The following is an 18,347-nucleotide window of genomic DNA, read 5'->3' on the forward strand; positions in this document are numbered from 1 at the left end:
GAGAGAGAGCGCGCGAGAGAGAGCGCGCGAGAGAGAGCGCGCGAGAGAGAGCGCGAGAGAGAGAGCGCGAGAGAGAGAGCGCGAGAGAGAGCGCGAGAGAGAGAGCGCGAGAGAGAGAGCGCGAGAGAGAGAGCGCGAGAGAGAGAGCGCGAGAGAGAGAGCGCGAGAGAGAGCGCGAGAGAGAGAGCGCGAGAGAGAGAGCGCGAGAGAGAGCGCGCGAGAGAGAGAGCGCGAGAGAGAGCGCGCGAGAGAGAGCGCGCGAGAGAGAGAGCGCGAGAGAGAGCGCGCGAGAGAGAGCGCGCGCGCAAGCGCGCGAGCGAGAGAGAGCGCGCGAGAGAGAGCGCGAGAGAGAGAGGGGAGAAGCGAGAGAGAGAGACAGACAGATGGGGGAGGAGAGACAGTGAGACAGAGAAGGGTGAAGAGAGAGAGAGAGAGAGAAACGGGGGGGGGAAAGAAGAGAGAGAGAGAGGGGGGAGAAGCGAGAGAGCGCGAGAGGGAGAGAGCGCGAGAGGGAGAGAGCGCGAGAGGGAGAGAGCGCGAGAGGGAGAGAGCGCGAGAGGGAGAGAGCGCGAGAGGGAGAGAGCGCGAGAGGGAGAGAGCGCGAGAGGGAGAGAGCGCGAGAGGGAGAGAGCGCGAGAGGGAGAGAGCGCGAGAGGGAGAGAGCGCGAGAGGGAGAGCGCGCGAGAGAGAGAGCGCGCGAGAGAGAGAGCGCGCGAGAGAGAGAGAGCGCGAGAGAGAGAGCGCGCGAGAGAGAGCGCGAGAGAGAGAGCGCGAGAGAGAGAGCGCGAGAGAGAGAGCGCGAGAGACAGCGCGAGAGACAGCGCGAGAGAGACAGCGCGAGAGAGAGCGCGCGAGAGAGAGCGCGCGAGAGAGAGCGCGCGAGAGAGAGCGCGGAGAGAGAGAGCGCGAGAGAGAGAGCGCGAGAGAGAGAGCGCGAGAGAGAGAGCGCGAGAGAGAGAGCGCGAGAGAGAGAGCGCGAGAGAGAGAGCGCGAGAGAGAGCGCGAGAGAGAGAGGGGAGAAGCGAGAGAGAGAGACAGACAGATGGGGGAGGAGAGACAGTGAGACAGAGAAGGGTGAAGAGAGAGAGAGAGAGAGAAACGGGGGGGGGAAAGAAGAGAGAGAGAGAGGGGGGAGAAGCGAGAGAGCGCGAGAGGGAGAGAGCGCGAGAGGGAGAGAGCGCGAGAGGGAGAGAGCGCGAGAGGGAGAGAGCGCGAGAGGGAGAGAGCGCGAGAGAGAGAGGGGAGAAGCGAGAGAGAGAGAGGGGAGAAGCGAGAGAGAGAGAGGGGAGAAGCGAGAGAGAGAGAGGGGAGAAGCGAGAGAGAGAGAGAGAGAGAGAGAGAGAGAGAGGAGAAGCGAGAGAGAGAGAGGGGGGAAGAGACAGAGGGAGGGGGGAAGAAACAGAGGGAGGGGGGAAGAAACAGAGAGGCAGGGTGGGAAGAGAGAGAGGGGGAAACAGAAAGAAAGAGAGACAGAGAGAGAGAGAGAAGAGACAGAGAGAGAGACAGAACGGGGGGGAAGAGAGGCAGTGGTGGGAAGAAAGAGAGGGGGGAGAAGAGACAGAGAACCAGAGAGATAGTATGATAAAATTTTAATGCCTTTATCTCCAAAATTTTCTCACCGGCCTCCTATCTAGGACAAAAATTATAATGTGCCCCCCCACGCAAAAATGTTGGATGCCCCTGACTTAAAGTGTTAAATTAAGAGGACAGTTTGCATAAATTTTGCATGCATCCTCTTGCATTTAGAAGGTTGGGAGGTGATCTACTTGAGGCATTTAAAATGATGAATGGATTTAATAGTATAGGTACAAAGAAGATGGGCTGGCAGAATTTTTCCAGGCAAGTGGAGGCAGGTTCCTGTGTGTGCAGGGTGGGAAAGTCCCAAAAATTGATGTTGGGTTGGGATCTCAACGCCATCCCAGACTCTTTCAGTTTTCCTTCGGGTGGGCTCCGAGTGCAGCGGGGACCCCACATGGGTCTGCTGGGAAAGCAATGCAGGTGATTAAAAGGGCATTTAAGAGCCTTTTTAAACTATGAATTCCTTCTTTCCCAACAGCACACGACTTCTACACTGTGTCTGCACTGTTAGAAATTAGAAATATGCATTGAATAAACATATATTTAGTAGTCAGCCTGAAATACGTAAAGGAATAGATTAGTGCTGCAAGTTTTGTTTTCTTGGAAACTGTTTAATGTTATAAACTAGTAAAATGATTATTCTTAGATGAAGACAGCTGTAACTAGCCCAAAAGGGGTTATGCTCAGATGAGGCATCTGCAATAGTGGAAAGGCAACTTAATAGATACTGAAAACAAGCAACCAAACTACAAAACTGCACTGGGCTTTTCATTTAACTTTGCTTAATTAGGATGCTTGCTGGAATGCCAAAAGTTAATGAGTGCGTGGAAGTAGAATAGGAGTTACTTCAGTGCACAACAGTATGGTTCAACAGTCTGGTAAGAAATAAGAACAGCTCATTAACAGGCCTTATGAGCAACTTTGGCAAAAATAAATGCTGATAGGACAGATACGAATAAGTGAAACTTCTGAGAGATAGTTTGATGTCCAGCAATGGAATATTTCTGGGGAGGATCCAGCTGATCAGGGAGAACATCTTGAGATGAGAGAAGGAAAGGATGATGTAAGACCTATTGATCAAGGGCAGAAGGTACTTGCGAAGGTTCAAGAAGTTAATAGCAGATAGATAACATTAAAGGTGGGTTTTCACCCCATGGTTTAGACAAAGACCTCGACATTTTATAGGGCATTTCAAAAGAAAGTAAATCTTTACAGGATGATAAGTCCTACCAGTAATCTATCCAGGCCCACCCATGAGAAACGGTATAATGTAAGAGACTTTGGGAGGCCTCAGTGCAGTAGGCAGAAACTCCTAAGGGTAGATCCATGCTAAGATGCTTGGGTAGTTTGAGAAGTTGCGAAGACAGGAGGCAACGAGAAGAAAATGGAAAGAAGATAGAAAGAGCTGTTGGCGCATACCAACCATCCTGCCCAACCTGAACCGGTACTGGCTGCTTGTCACAGTTATTTGTTTTTGCTGTATAACTGGTGTGTTATATTCCATCTAAGCTCTGATTAAACTTAGCATACCTGCCATATTGGTTGTAGTCAATCCTGAATGATTAGATATTGATAATTGTAAAGATTAAAATCACTACAGCGCCTTACCAGGGTCAATGAGATGAGTACACAATGGGAAGACCTTCTTCAGTGAAACTGAAGGCTGGGAAGGCTTTGATCAGTTACACTTAAGAGCTCCAGCCATGGTCATTGTACAACTGCTTTCAAAACACTTCTCTCAGAGAATGCTTTCACTGCTTGACAGGTGATTGCCAACTTTTTGGAAGACACTTCACATGTCTAGCATTTCACTCACCTTCAGCTGCACTTCCCTGCTGCCCGTCTTCAACATGGCATGAGAGCATTTATGATGCTCCACCTTCCAGCTCTAATGGCAGGGTAAGAGCAGAGGCCACACCGCCACCAACTATTCCAGCAACAGTGTCAGCTAACTTCTCCTCAACTGCATTGCCCTCCAAAGGACAAAGGGGATGGACACCAAGATCCAGCTGAAAGGCAAGGCCGAAAACAAAGTCAACAGCCCGAGGATCAGCTCTCTCATCGTGTCTGAGTATGAGTGCCATGAGACTCAGGTTCTCAGCAGGTCACTGCTGACATCTGCAGCCTCCTGGAACATGATCTCCTTCCTAGTGGACCAGGTAGGCAGCCATTGCCAATGGCCGATAAGGTGCCTGTCACTGGAGGGCCACTGCCCTTCTCCCCAGGTCTCTGCCTCTCCCAAAGGTTGTGTACTCTCTTCTCCTGCAAGGAGAGAAAGCAAAGACATGTGAGCGCTTGTAATGGCTTGAGTGGAGAGCAGGGAAATACACCATTTATGCAGGGATGCAGCAAGGCATGGATGTAAGAGGGCAATAGGCTGAGGGGGAGTGTGAGTGTCGGGCTGTTCAGATGGGGGTGTGAAGTGTTATGTTACTCACCTTTCCCACCCTCCTGAGGTCCTGGATTCCCTTGGTGCACTGTCGCCTGATGGGAAGAACTCCAATTCTGTTGTTGACTTTCTTGGCAACTTCCATCCGTACCTTTTTCCCAAAAATATACTTTATTCATAAAACTTGTAAAAATACATTTGATACATGAAGTGCCATACAGATCAGTTTCTTTCAATGCAGTACATGAGGCACCTCACTACACTTGCCATTCCAGGTTATATTTACAATGCATATTTACATTTTGTGTCAAACATTCTCTGGTGCAGACAGCCCAAGGGGTCTTAAATGGGTTCTAGCCTCTTGGAGAGGTTGTCCTCTGCCTCCCTTCCTTGGAAGAGCTCAACTCACTGCACCCCTCAGATCCCACAACAGGACCTCCAGGTAAGAGTGAGTGACCCAGGGGCAGCCTTCTCAGGTCTCCTCTCCATTGCTGCAGCCTCAAAAATGCAAGTGCTGGAGAGCCTTTCTAACCCATGTCATGGTCTTTTTAATTAGAGATCCTTCCTTTCACAGAATGAACACATCATCCCGTCTACCCTCCCTCATTGATAGGGGAGCCTAGAGGCAGGATGATAGGAAAGAGTCTTGGCTGAGCCTGCCCATTAGTAAATCCTGACCCGCAAATGGTCCCAGCATTCCGGCAGGGACTAAGCGGACAAGATTCTGCCCATTATTTCCTCTGGTTGGGGAATTTGAACAAGAGGGCACAATCATACAATTAGAGCTGGACCATTCTGGAGTGAAATCAGGAAACAAGGTTTTACCCATAAGGAGATTGGAAATATGAATTCTTGCTTTAAAAACTGTGGACACTTGGTCAATTGAAATTTTCAAATTTGAGATTGATAAAATTCTTTGTTGGTTAAAAGTCTCAAGGGATATTGATCAAAGGTGGGTTAATAGAGTTGAGGTTCAGATGAGCCATGATCTAATTGAATGGTGGAACATAGAATTTGAAAGAATGAGTGCTGCATGGCCTACTGCTGTTCCTATGTTCTATCAAGATCACTGCATAGGAATTGCAAATGTCTGCTGAGGACATCAAAGGTTATCCTGCCAGTAAGCGTGCCTCTTAGTAAAAAAAAAGACAAATAAAATCCATCAAAATGAAGGTTAATTTATTCTGAATTCTCCAAATCCAGAAGACTGATAGGGTGAGCAATGGCCAAATCACCCTGTATTTCTTGTTCCTATGTACTGATATGAAGGTGATACAATTGAACTGATGATAACTGTGCAATCGGGTGACCTTAGAAGCAAAATATTAATAAAAATTATCGCAAAAATTCTTACCATCTTTCATAGAGCAATTGAGCACTTTTTCATGACTGTAGCAGTAATGTTCACATGTGGGGAAATACGGCTGTATCTAAAATCAACAGTAATAAATATTTTCAGTTATATATTCGATATAGACGTATATAAAAAAAAGTTGAATTCCCAATGTATTGAAGTATTCCAAGTTACGATCCCCAGGGAAAAACACAACTCAAGGGCAATTAGGGATGGGCAATCCAGTGGCCTATCCAGTGACGCCCACATCCCCATGAACATAAAACAACATATGAATGAGCACTACTTACTATTACACAATATTGTCCAGAAAGATCCAGTACATCATTCCTCACAAATATTATAGATATTCTTGATCCGTTTGACTGGATGAAATAAATGATTTTCGTTATTAAATAATACATTTCTATTAACAAATCAACTGTGACATAGTTCTGATTTAATGGTTTAAATATTTTCCCATTTACTGTGTTTTCTTTCTTTTTAGCCTTTTTTCTGCATCATTTAAATGCTAAAAGCTGATGTCCTGTTTGCAGCTCTCCACTGAAGCCGCTGTTGATCTGGGTGCTGAGAGGCCTGCCTTTTATGTTTTCTGCCCTTTATAGGGGAAAGTACCTGAATTATTTGACATCTACCCCAAAAAGATGGCCAAGATCTTCTTACTCATCAGTAAACATTGGAATAAACTATTGCAACAGCACAAATTAACTACAAGGGGTTAACAGAATGACTCTTTGACAGGGTAATCTATAGCAATTTATTATGAGATAAAAAAACACAACCTTGCCAAAATTCAACAGAAAGACATTTAACCATAAATCAGCCATGGGAAATGATGCAAATCAAATGTAAGCAGGTAAAGAAAAAGCAAGAGTGGTTCAAAGATGGGGATTCCATGAACAAATAGAAATATTAGATCAAGTTTGAAACTGAAGCTTTGCTCAGTCAGAATATTTGAAGTTCAAGCCCCACTAAAACACTGTGCAGTACAAAGAGAGAGTGATGCATCGTCAGGGTGTATTTTTTGGACAAGGTGTTAAACTGAGGGCTGTCTGCCTACTCCAGTGGCTGTAAAGGATCCCATGGTATCCTTTGTTAAAAATTCATTCTTGGGGTGAGAGAATTGCTGGCAAGGCCAACATTTATTGCCTATCCCTAATTGCCCTTGAACTGAGTGGCTTGCTAGGCCATTTCAGAAGGCAGTTCAGAGTCAACCACATTGCTGCGGGTCTGGAGTCACAGGTAGACCAGACCAGGTAAGAACAGAAGATTTCCTCCTCTGAAGGACATTAGTAAATCAGAAGGGTTTTTACAACAATCTAATAATTTCAGGATCATTATTAATAGACTAGCATTTTATCCCAGATTTATTAATTAATTGCGTTCCCCCAACTGCTGTGGTGAGATTTGAGCTCCTGTCTCCAGAGTAGTAGTCTAGGCCTCTGGATTACTAGTCCAGTAACATTACCCCTATCCTAACATCCCAAATCCCTGGGCAGTATTCTCCCCTCAGCCAGGAAGACTTGCATTTATATAGAAAGACTGACTTGCACTTATATAGCAGCTTTTATGACCTCAGGATGTACCAAGTGTTAATTGTATATTAAATGAGTGTTTAATTGTATTCAGGTGATGGGCATTAACTGGGGATTCTGCTCCGATATATAGGAGCAGACTGAGACGGTGTTTGTTGAATTTGCAGGTGCATATTAGTAAGTGTAAATCAAAGCTTATAAGTGTGCAAAGATTAGGCTCCAGTTCTATCCTTCACTGCCAGACTATCTAAAATAGAACATCAAGTGCTTTACAGTCAATGTGATAATGACAAGATAGTCTGTTTTAGTGATGTTGGTTGATAAATATTAGCCAGGACACAGGGGAGAACACCCCTACTCTTCTAAATAGTGCCATGGGATCTTTTGCATCCACCTGGGAGGGCAGACAGGGAATGGTTTAACACCTCATCCAAAATACAGTACCTCCAAAAGTGCAGCAACAACCACAGTATGCACTGGAGTGTCAGCCTAGATTTTTGTGTTCAGGCCTCTAGGGTGGAGGGAAATTTGTCTAGCCTTCCATTCATTTGCTGTTTGTGGGACCTTACTGTGCACAAGTTGTCTGCTGTGTTTGCCTGCATAACAGTCACAATGCTTCAAAATTAATTCAAATCCTTTCTTTTAAAGAAGTAGTTGGTGATTACAGACAGATAATAAGGATAGCTAGGACAAATATAACAAACATAGGCAAAGTTGCAAAAAAGACATAGAGATAGAGTTACATTTAAATAGTGCCTTTTACGACCACCAGATATCTCAAAGGGCTTTACAGCTTAAGAAGTACTTTTGAAGTGTAGTCAATGTTGTAATGTAGGAAGGAGATTGGAAAGGCTAAGAAGGGAGCATGAGAGAAAATTTAAAGGGCAAAGAAAAAGATTTTCAATCAGTGCATTAGTAGCTAGAGGATAGTCCAGGTAGAGATAAGGCCACTAAGCAATGAAAGAGGCAAACTTGTAATGAGTAAGGGAATAGCAGAAATGCTAGTCAGGTTTTTTGCTCAAGTATTCACAGAGGAAGTGGATATTTGGATTGTCGAACCACAAGAGTTGTGTGTAGAATCATTAGTCAAAGTTATTATTCAGAGAGAAATACTACTGAAGAAGTTACTCAAACTTAAGGCAGGGACATTTCTAGGACCTGATGGTTTACATTAGGGAATTTTGAGGAAAGGTAGAGAAGAAATGGTGAAACTGGTCATAAGATTTTCTAAAATACTGGAAAGGAAAAATGTGTCAGGAGACTAGAGAAAGGCAAATGTGACTCCCCTCTTTGAAAATAAGGAAAATTACACTAGGAATAATAGACCAATTAATTTTACTTCAGTTGCTGGCAAACTATTAAGAGTCTATGGCTAGAATTTTATAAGCCTCCTAGGGACGAGAATGGAGGTGGGGGGGGGGCCCATAAATAAGCGACAGAAGGCGGTGAGTGGAGTGCCTGTCACCTTCCCATTGCTATGCAATTTTGTCAGGGGCAGGAAGGCTGAAGATGGCCTTCCCTCCCAGAGGGTAATTGAAGCCCTTGTGACCAATTAATGGCCTCTTTCCGCCGTTGCTGGTATTTTACCAGTGGCAGGGGGGGCCTCCGCCACTTGGGGAAGTCACCCAGTAAAACAAAGCAGTCTCCCTGCGGGCTTGGAGGGGGCCTACTCTGGCCCACAGAGGGCCCCCAGCAGCAAAGGCGTTCCTCCGCGAACACCCATCGCCGTCAACAAACAGTCCACCACCCACCCCTTGCTGGGGCCTGCTGGACTGGCCCTGGTGACCCTGCCATACTTACCTGGGGTCCGGCGCTCCAGTGATGGGCTGGGTCCTGGGGCCTCTTTTAGTACCAGCACTCGTTACCACTCCTGGTGACGCTGCTGGTATTAGAGTTGTCAGTCCTCTGATTGGCCGGTAGCTCTTGGGACAGGTACCACGACAGCAGGCAGTTAATTGTCCGAGCACCATTAAGTAGACCGGGGGTCTCCAATGGGCTAAGGCGAGGTACTCCTTGCCTTTTAGGGTCTGGGTTTGGGACCCCCACTGGCTCCACAAAATTCAGCCCTATAATAACAAAGGATGAAATTATTGAATCGTAGGAGAAACACAAGCCAACCAGGGGGTCACCACAGACTTCTAAAGGGCAGTTTGTGCTTGACCAACTGTATAATATTATTCAAATAGCAGAAGATAAATGAAAAAAATGTAGTGGGCGGGGGGGTTTCTATGAATTTTCAAAAAAATTAGATGAAACATAAGAGACTGAGACAAAGAGAGTAGCATATGGAATAAAAGGGAATGTGGCCACATGGATAGAGAGATGGTTGGCAAATATGGATGAAAACCAACTGAGCCAGTTTGGAGAATATCAAATCGCTCAGCCTAGATCCTGGCTTAAAACTTGTTACAGCTCCAACTTTTTCCAATTCTGACAAAAGGTCATCAACCTGAACCGTTAATTCTGTTTCTCTCTTCACGGGTGTTGCTTCATCTGCTGAGTATTTCTAGCATTTTATGTTTTTATTTATGATCAGACGAGCTATTGCATCATACAGGCCCAGTAGCCAAGATGACCAGGGACATTAAGCCAATAATCACGCTCATTATATGATTATATTCTTCTGGGCACTGCAAGAGGTATCAGTGAGGATAATTGGTTTGGCTGACAGAACAAGAAATTCCTGCACAGGAAGATGTCAGAACACAACCAGACTGATGGCTGGGACTAGAATTAACAAAGATAAAGGTCAAAGGGATAATCAGGTTTTGAATGGGCTATCAGAAACAGTCCTTGGCTCAAAACTGGTAGTTTTAAAAAATTTGTTCTTTGGATGTGGGCATTGCTGGCATGGCCAGCATTTATTGCCCATCCCTAATTGCCCTTGAGAAGGTGGTGATGAACTGCTTTCCTGAACTGCTGCAGTCCATGTGGTGTAGTGCTGTTAGGGATGGAGTTCCAAGATTTTGATCCAGTGATGGTGAAGGAACAACGATAAAGATCCAAGTCAGGGTGATGTGTGACTTGGAGGGGAACTTGCAGTGGTGGTGTTCCCATGCATCTGCTGCCCTTGTCCTTCTAGGTGGTAGAGGTTGCGGGTTTGGAAGGTGCTGTCGAAGGAGCCTTGTTGAGTTGCGGCAGTGCATCTTGTAGATGGTAGACACTGTTGCCACTGTGCGCCAGTGTTGAAGGTCGTGAATGGGATGCGCATCAAGCAGGCTGCTTTGTCCTGGATGCTGTCAAGCTTCTTGAATGTTGCCTGGATGCTTGTGGCTCCAACAAGTGGAGAGTACTTCATTACATTATTTCTTTCTTTTTCTACCTTTTTTCAGCCTCCAGTAGCTGGCTGTTACTTTGACACAGGGGAAGAAGCTGATTGGTGAGTAACTGGTAAGTTATTCTACTTATTCTAATTGTAATAAATAGTTTTTAAAGTTATGTTATGGCAGGTCAGCTCGGCCAAGTGGAATGTACTTCCTGCGGTATGTGGGAAGTCATGGATGCACCATGTGTCCGAGACGAACACATCTGCAGGAAGCGTCATCAGCTGAAGAAGCTTGAGCTCCAGGTTTCAGAAATCGAGAAGTGGCTACAGTCACTGTTGTGCATCCGCGAGGCTGAGGACTACTTGGATAGCATGTTTAGGAGATGGTCACACTGCAGGTTAGGAGCATGCAGGCAGAGAGAGAATGGGCGACCACCAAGCAGTCTAAAGAGAACCACGCAGGTAGTGCAGGAGTTCGGAGTCTATCTTGCTTGCTAATCGGTTTTCCATTTTAGATACTGGTGAGGGTTCCTCAGAGGAGTGCAGTCAGAGCCAAGTTTGTGGCACCACAGCTCACAGGAGGAGAGGAAGAAGAGTGGAAGAGCAGTAATGATAGGGTATTCATTAGTTCGGGGAACAGACAGGCATTTCTGCAGCCAGAGACGTGACTCCAGGATGGTGTGGTGCCTCCCTGGTGCCAGGTTCAAAGATGTCATGGAGCGGCTACAGGACATTCTTCTAAGGGAGGGTGAACAGCCAGAGGTCATGGTTCACGTTGGCACCAACGACATAGGTAGGAAAGGGGATGAAGTCCTGAAAGCAGATTTTAGGGAGCTAGGAAGGAGATTAAAAAGGAGGACCTCAAAAGCAGTAATCTCAGGATTACTCCTAGTCCTACGTGCAAGTGAGCATAGGAATAGGAGAATTGAGCGATTGAACACGTGGCTGGAGAACTGGTGTAGGAGGGAGGGCATCAGATTTTTGGGCATTGGGACTAGTTCTGGGGCAGGTGGGACCTGTACAAGATGGACAGATTGCATTTTAGCAGGACTGGGACTAATATCCTCGCAGGGAGGATTTAACCTAGGCAGGGGAATAGGAACCCACAAGGGAGCTCAGATTGGAGGGAAGCAAAACTGGTAACTTGTCAGGGATGTGGGAACCAGGAGCAAATATCAGAGAGGAATTCCAAGGTTTGATTTGATTTGATTTAGAGATACAGCACTGAAACAGGCCCTTCGGCCCACTGAGTCTGTGCCGACCATTAACCACCCATTTATACTAATCCTACACTAATCCCATATTCCTACCACATCCTCACCTGTCCCTATATTCCCCTACCACCTACCTACACTAGGGGCAATTTATAATGGCCAATTTACCTATCAACCTGCAAGTCTTTTGGCTGTGGGAGGAAACCGGAGCACCCGGGAGGAAACCCACGCAGACACAGGGAGAACTTGCAAACTCCACACAGGCAGTACCCAAAATTGAACCTGGGTTGCTGGAGCTGTGAGGCTGCGGTGCTAACCACTGCGCCACTGTGCTGCCCAAAACTGCTTGGAGATGCTGGGGATTGAACCCAAGACTTCATACATGCGAAGCATGCGCTCTACCACTGAGCTACATCCCCAGTCCTGTGTCCACAGAATATCGGGAGAGATAGATAGCACTTGAATAGGGAATTGTAAGTTACTAGGTGGGGTCAGAGTAAGGGAGAAAGTAATAAAGTCTGAATCAGGGTGAATGTGCAGGTATGTGAATGAACGGAGTGTGGTAAGTAAGATTGGGGAGGCACAGGCACAGATTGCCATGTGGAAGTATGATGCTGTGGCTCAAAAGAAGGGCAGGACTGGGTATTAAAAATTCCTGGATACAAGGTGCACAGGAAAGATAGGAAAGGGAAAAAAGGGAGAGGGGCGGCGGTATTGATTAAGGAGGGCATTGCAGTGCTGCAGAAAAAGGACGTCACAGAGGATTCGAGGACAGAATCAATTTGGCTGGAGCTAAGGAACGAAAAAGGTGCAGCTACGTTGCTTGGTGTTGTCTATAGGCCACCAGCTAGTGGGAGGTACATGAGGAACAAATTTGCAAGGAAATTACAGACAGGTGCAAAAATTATAGAGACTTTAATTACCCAAACATAGACTGGATTACAGTAGTGTAAAGAGCAGTGAGGGGCAAATGTTCTTAGAGTGTGTTCAGGAAAATTTTCTACAGTAGTATGTTGCTAGTCCAACGAGAAAGGAGGCACTGCTAGACCTGGTTCTTGGGAATGAGGAGGGCCAAGTGGATCTAGTATCAGTAGGACAGCATTAGGGGACAGTGATCATTGTATCATAAGGTTTAGACTGACTATGGAAAAGGACAAAGAACAATCCAGAGTAGGATTAACTAACTGGGGGAAAGCCAACTTCAATGGGTTAAGAATGGAGCTGGGGCGAATAAATTGGAGTCAAAAGTTGGCAGGAAAAACAGTAGCTGAACAATGGGCTACCTTCAAAGAGGAGATAGTGCAGGCACAGTCAAGGTATGTTCTCTCGAAGCGGAAAAGTAGGGCATACAAATACAGAGCTCCCTGGATGACAAAAAAGAGGTAGAGATTAAGATAAAGAAGAAAAAGTATGCTTATTACAGATGCCAGGTAGAAAATACTATTGAACCAGGCTGAATATAGCAAGTCCAGAGGGGAAGTGAAAAAGCAAATAAGAGAAGCAAAGAGAGAGCATGAAGAGAGACTGGCAGCTACCATTAAAGGGAATCCCAAAGTTTTCGATAGACATATAAATAGTAAAAGGGTGGTACAAAGAGGAGTGGGGCAGATTAGGGACCAGAAAGCGGATTTACACAGGAGGCAAAGGGCATAGCTGAGGTATTAGATGAATTCTTTGCATCTGTCTTTACCAAGGAAAAAGATGCAACCAAGGCAATAGTGAAAGAGGAGGTAATTCAGACACTAGAAGGGTTTAAAATTGATAAAGAGGACATATTAAAGTCGATAAAGCACCAGGACCGGATGAGATGCATCCAAGGATACTGAAGCAAGTGAGGGTGGAAATCGTGGAGGCACTAACTGTAATTTTTCCGTCTTCCTTAGACTCGGGTGGTGCCAGAAGACTGGAGAATTACAGATGTTACACCATTGTTCAAAAAAGGCTGTAATGATAAGCCCAGCAACTACAGGCCAGTCAGTTTACCTTTGGTGGTGGGGAAACTTCTAGAAAAAATAATTCGGGACAAAATTAGTAGTCACATGAACAAATGCGAGTTAATTAAGGAAAGCCAGCATGGATTTCTGAAGGGAAAATCATCGTTAACTAACTTGCTGGAGTTTTTTTGAGGAGGTAACGGAAGGTTGATGAGGGCAATGCTGTTGATGTAGTGTACATGGACTTTCAAAAGGCATTTGATACAGTGCCACACAATAGACCTGTGAGCAAGGTTATAGCTCATGGAATAAAAGTGATGGTAGCAACATGGATACAGAATTGCCTGAGTGACAGGAAACAGAGTAGTGGTTAATGGATGTTTTTTGGGCTGGAGGAAGGCTTGTAGTGGAGTTCCCCAGGGGACAATGTTGGGACCCTTGCTTTTCCTGATATATATTAATGGCCTAGACCTTAGTGTACAGGGCACAGTTTCAATGTTTGCAGATGATACAAAACTTGGAAGCACTGTGAAACTGTGAGGATAGTTTAGAACTCCAAAAGGACATAGACAAGTTGGTGGAATGGGCAGGCAGGTAGCGGATGAAGTTCAATGCAGAGAAATGTGAAGTGATTAATTTTGGTAGGAAGAACATGGAGAGACAATATAAAATAAAAGGCACAATTCTAAAGTGGGTGCAGGAGCAGAGTGACCTGGGTGTATACGTGCATAAGTCATTGAAGATGACAGGACTGGTTGAGAGAGCAGTTAACAAAGCAGACAGTATCCTGTGCTTTATTAACAGGGGCATAGAGTACAAAAGCAAGGTAGTTATGTTGAACTTGTAGAAGACACTAATTCGGCCTCAGCTGGAGTATTGTGTCCAGTTCTGGGCGCCGCACTTTACTAAGACGTGAGGGCATTGGGGAGAGTACAGAAAAGTTTCAGGGGAATGGTTCCAGGGATGAGAAACTTCAGTTATGAAGACTGACTGGAAAAGTTACGACTGTTTTCCTTGGAGAAGAGAAGGCTGGGAGGTGATTTGATAGAGGCATTCAAAATCATGAGGGGTCTGGACAGAGTAGATAGAGAGAAACTGTTCCCACTCGTGAAAGGATCGAGAACGAGAGGGCACAGATTTAAAGCATTTGGTAAAAGCAAAAGTGACACAAGGCAAAACTTTTTCACGCAGTGAATGGTTAAGGTCTGGAATGCACTGCCTGAGAGTGAGGTGGAGGCAGGTTCAAATGAAGCATTCAAAAGGTAATTAGACTGTGATGTGAAAAGGAAGAATATGCACTGCTACAGAGAGAAGATGGGAGAATGGAACTGAGTGAATTGCTGTTTCAGAGAGCCGGTGTCGACACAATGAGCTGAATGGCCTCCTTCTGCACTGTAACAATTCTGTGAGGTTGGAAATGTAATAGGCTTTGAGCAAAAGGGGGAGGGGAGGGGAGGGAAGAAGAACAAAAGGGAAGGTGTGTGATAAGGCAGAGGGCAGGAGAGAGTAAATGACAAAGATGTCATGGAACAAGGCAAAGGGAATGCCAATAAAAACAAGAAATGCTGGAACCACTCAGCAGGTCTGGCAGCATCTGTGGAAAGAGAAGCAGAGTTAACGTTTCGGGTCAGTGACCCTTCTTCGGAAGGGAATGCCAATATTTGTATGAAAAGAAAAAGTATTATTCCAGAGAGTGTTAATGGCAGAATAATGAACGTCTCTTTTCAAAAGCAAAAACCTGAAAAACAAGTTTAAGACATGGTTAAAAAATTGAATAAAATAAAACAATGTAAAATAAAATAAAAAAGGCAGTCATGCTTTGAAATTGTCAAACTCAATGTTGTGTTCCCTAGTTTGGTATCCCTAGTTTCGTTAATCGCTCCTTGTAGCTTAACCTTTAGAATTCAGGTACCATTCCAGGAAATCTCCACTGCACTCCCTTCAAATCCAATATATCCATCCGATGGTGTGGCCAGAACTGCTCACTGTACCAAGTTCTTAACCCACCTTGAAAATACTGAAGCAGCACACTTGTTCTTCTTCTTTGGTCTCCTTATCTCGAGAGACAATGGGTAAGCGCCTGGAGGTGGTCAGTGGTGTGTGGAGCAACGCCCAGAGTGGCTATAAAAGCCAATTCTAGAGTGACAGGCTCTTCCACAGGTGCTGCAGATAAAATTTGTTTGTCAGGGCTGTTACACAGTTGGCTCTCCCCTTGCGCCTCTGTCTTTTTTCCTGCCAACTGCTAAGTCTCTTCGACTCGCCACACTTTAGCCCCGCCTTTATGGCTGCCCGCCAGCTCTGACGAACGCTGGCAACTGACTCCCACGACTTGTGATCAATGTCACAGGACTTCATGTCGCGTTTGCAGACGTCTTTAAAGTGGAGACATCGATGGCCGGTGGGTCTGATACCAGTGGCGAGCTCGCTGTACAATGTGTCTTTGGGGATCCTGCCATCTTCCATGCGGCTCACATGGCCGAGCCATCTCAGGCGCCGCTGACTCAGTAGGGTGTAGAAGCTGGAGATGTTGGCCGCCTCGAGGACTTCTGTGTTGGAGTTACGGTCCTGCCACCTGATGCCAAGTATTCTCCGGAGGCAGCGAAAATGATATGAATTGAGACGTCGCTCTTGGCTGACATACATTGTCCAGGCCTCGCTGCCATAGAGCAAGGTACTGAGGACACAGGCTTGATACACTCGGACTTTTGTGTTCCGTGTCAGTGCGCCATTTTCCCACACTCTCCTGGCCAGTCTGGACATAGCAGTGGAAGCCTTTCCCATGCGCTTGTTGATTTCTGCATCTAGAGACAGGTTACTGGTGATAGTTGAGTCTAGGTAGGTGAACTCTTGAACCACTTCCAGAGCGTGGTCGCCAATATTGATGGATGGAGCATTTCTGACGTCCTGCCCCATGATGTTCGTTTTCTTGAGGCTGATGGTTAGGCCAAATTCATTGCAGGCAGCCGCAAACCTGTCGATGAGACTCTGCAGGCACTCTTCAGTGTGAGATGTTAAAGCAGCATTGTCAGCAAAGAGGAATTCCCTGATGAGGACTTTCCGTACTTTGGACTTCGCTCTTAGACGGGCAAGGTTGAACAGCCTGCCCCCTGATCTTGTGTGGAGGAAAATTCCTTCTTCAGAGGACTTGAACGCATGTGAAAGCAGCAGGGAGAAGAAAATCCCAAAAACTGTGGGTGCGAGAACACAGCCCTGATTCACACCACTCAGGATAGGAAAGGGGTCTGATGAGGAGCCACCATGTTGAATTGTGCCTTTCATATGGTCATGGAATGAGGTGATGATACTTAGTAGCTTTGGTGGACATCCAATCTTTTCTAGTAGTCTGAAGAGACCACGTCTGCTGACGAGGTCAAAGGCTTTGGTGAGATCAATGAAAGCAATTTAGAGGGGCATCTGTTGTTCACGGCATTTCTCCTGTATCTGACGAAGGGAGAACAGCATGTCAACGGTCGATCTCTGCACGAAAGCCACACTGTGCCTCAGTGTAGACGCGCTCGGCCAGCTTCTGGAGCCTGTTTAGAGCGACTCGAGCAAAGACTTTCCCCACTATGCTGAGCAGGGAGATTCCACGGTAGTTGTTGCAGTCACCGCGGTCACCTTTGTTTTTATAGAGGGTGATGATATTGGCATCGCGCATGTCCTGAGGTACTGCTCCCTCGTCCCAGCACAGGCATAGCAGTTCATGTAGTGCTGAGAGTATAGCAGGTTTGGCACTCTTGATTATTTCAGGGGTAATGCCGTCCTTCCCAGGGGCTTTTCCGCTGGCTAGAGAATCAATGGCATCACTGAGTTCCAATTTTGTTGGCTGTATGTCCAGCTCATCCATGACTGGTAGAGGCTGGGCTGCATTGAGGGCAGTCTCAGTGACAACATTCTCCCTGGAGTACAGTTCTACGTAGTGTTCAACCCAGCGGTCCATTTGTTTGCGTTGGTCAGTGATTATGTCCCCTGATTTAGATTTGAGGGGGGCGATCTTCTTGATGGTTGGCCCAAGAGCCCTCTTAATGCCATCATACATTCCTCTGATGTTTCCGGTGTCTGAGGCCAGCTGAATACGACTGCATTGGTGTTGCCAGTTGTCATCTGCACAGTGCCTGGCTGTTCTTTGTGCAGCGCTTCAGGCTATTTTAAGTGCTACGGATGTTAACGCGCTGGGGGCTTTCTTGTAGTTCAACAGTGCAATGCGCTTAGCGGCTATGACAGGTTCCAGCTCTTCATTATGAGATTGAAACCAGTCTGCATTTCTCTTCGCACTTTTGCCGTAGGTGGTCAAAGCTGACTCATAGATGGCGTCTCTGATGTGGGCCCACTTGGTCTCAGCATCCCCTGTGGGAGTGTTTTGAAGGGCTGTTACAAGTGAATTTAGAAATTTTTGTTACAGCTTTGGGTGAGAAATTCTGCTCGTGTTGATGCGCGGGTGGCCCTTCTGCTTGGAATGATGCAACTTCTTTGGTCCGAGTCTAACCTTGCTGCACACCAGGGGGTGGTCGGTGTCGCAATCCGCACTGTGGAAGCTGCGTGTGATTTGAACACTGTTTAAGGCGGCTCGCCTTGTGACAATGAGGTCTAGCTGGTGCCAACGACGCGATCTTGGGTGCCTCCATGAAACCTGGTGACAGGGTTTAGTGTGAAAGAACGAGTTGGTGATGCACAGGTTATGGTAGGTACACAACTCAAGCAGTCTCTGCCCATTCTCATTCATCCTTCCAACACCATAGCGCCCAAGGCAGGAGGGCCATGAGTCATGGTCGGCCCCAACCCTGGCATTAAAGTCCTCCAGCAGGAATAGGTGTTCGGTGTTGGGGATGCTGCTAATGATGTTATGGAGTTCCTCGCAGAACTGATCTTTAGCTTCAGGTGGGGAGCAGAGTGTTGGAGCATAGATGCTGAGCAGGTGTACTGGACCAGAGGTGGTAAGCAGTCGGATGGACAGTATGTGTTCCGAGCCATTTGAGGGAGGCTCCATCATGCTGAGCAAGGAGTTTCTGATGGCGAAGCCCGCTCTATGCTGTCTTGGTTCTTCAGGATCCCTGCCCTGCCAGAAGAAGGTGTCGGCT

General features: G+C 46.4%; 1 protein-coding gene and 1 non-coding gene across 2 annotated transcripts in view; both read right to left on the reverse strand.

Moving 5' to 3' along the window:
- Positions 1–18,347, reverse strand: part of LOC137380392 (interleukin-17 receptor B) — a 57,206-nt gene that overhangs the window by 16,598 nt on the left and 22,261 nt on the right. The window contains exons 8-10 of the mRNA XM_068052320.1: positions 5,612–5,686; positions 5,322–5,397; positions 4,017–4,118 (exon numbers count right to left, since the gene is read on the reverse strand). Of these exons, the coding sequence (XP_067908421.1) occupies positions 4,017–4,118; positions 5,322–5,397; positions 5,612–5,686 (253 nt within the window). The remainder of the gene's footprint in view (positions 1–4,016; positions 4,119–5,321; positions 5,398–5,611; positions 5,687–18,347) is intronic.
- Positions 11,683–11,754, reverse strand: trnaa-cgc (transfer RNA alanine (anticodon CGC)). Its single transcript has one exon. It is a non-coding gene; the product is annotated as a tRNA-Ala (tRNA).

This window comes from Heterodontus francisci, chromosome 19 (genome assembly GCF_036365525.1).
Source record: "Heterodontus francisci isolate sHetFra1 chromosome 19, sHetFra1.hap1, whole genome shotgun sequence".
Taxonomy (NCBI): Eukaryota; Metazoa; Chordata; class Chondrichthyes; order Heterodontiformes; family Heterodontidae; genus Heterodontus; species Heterodontus francisci.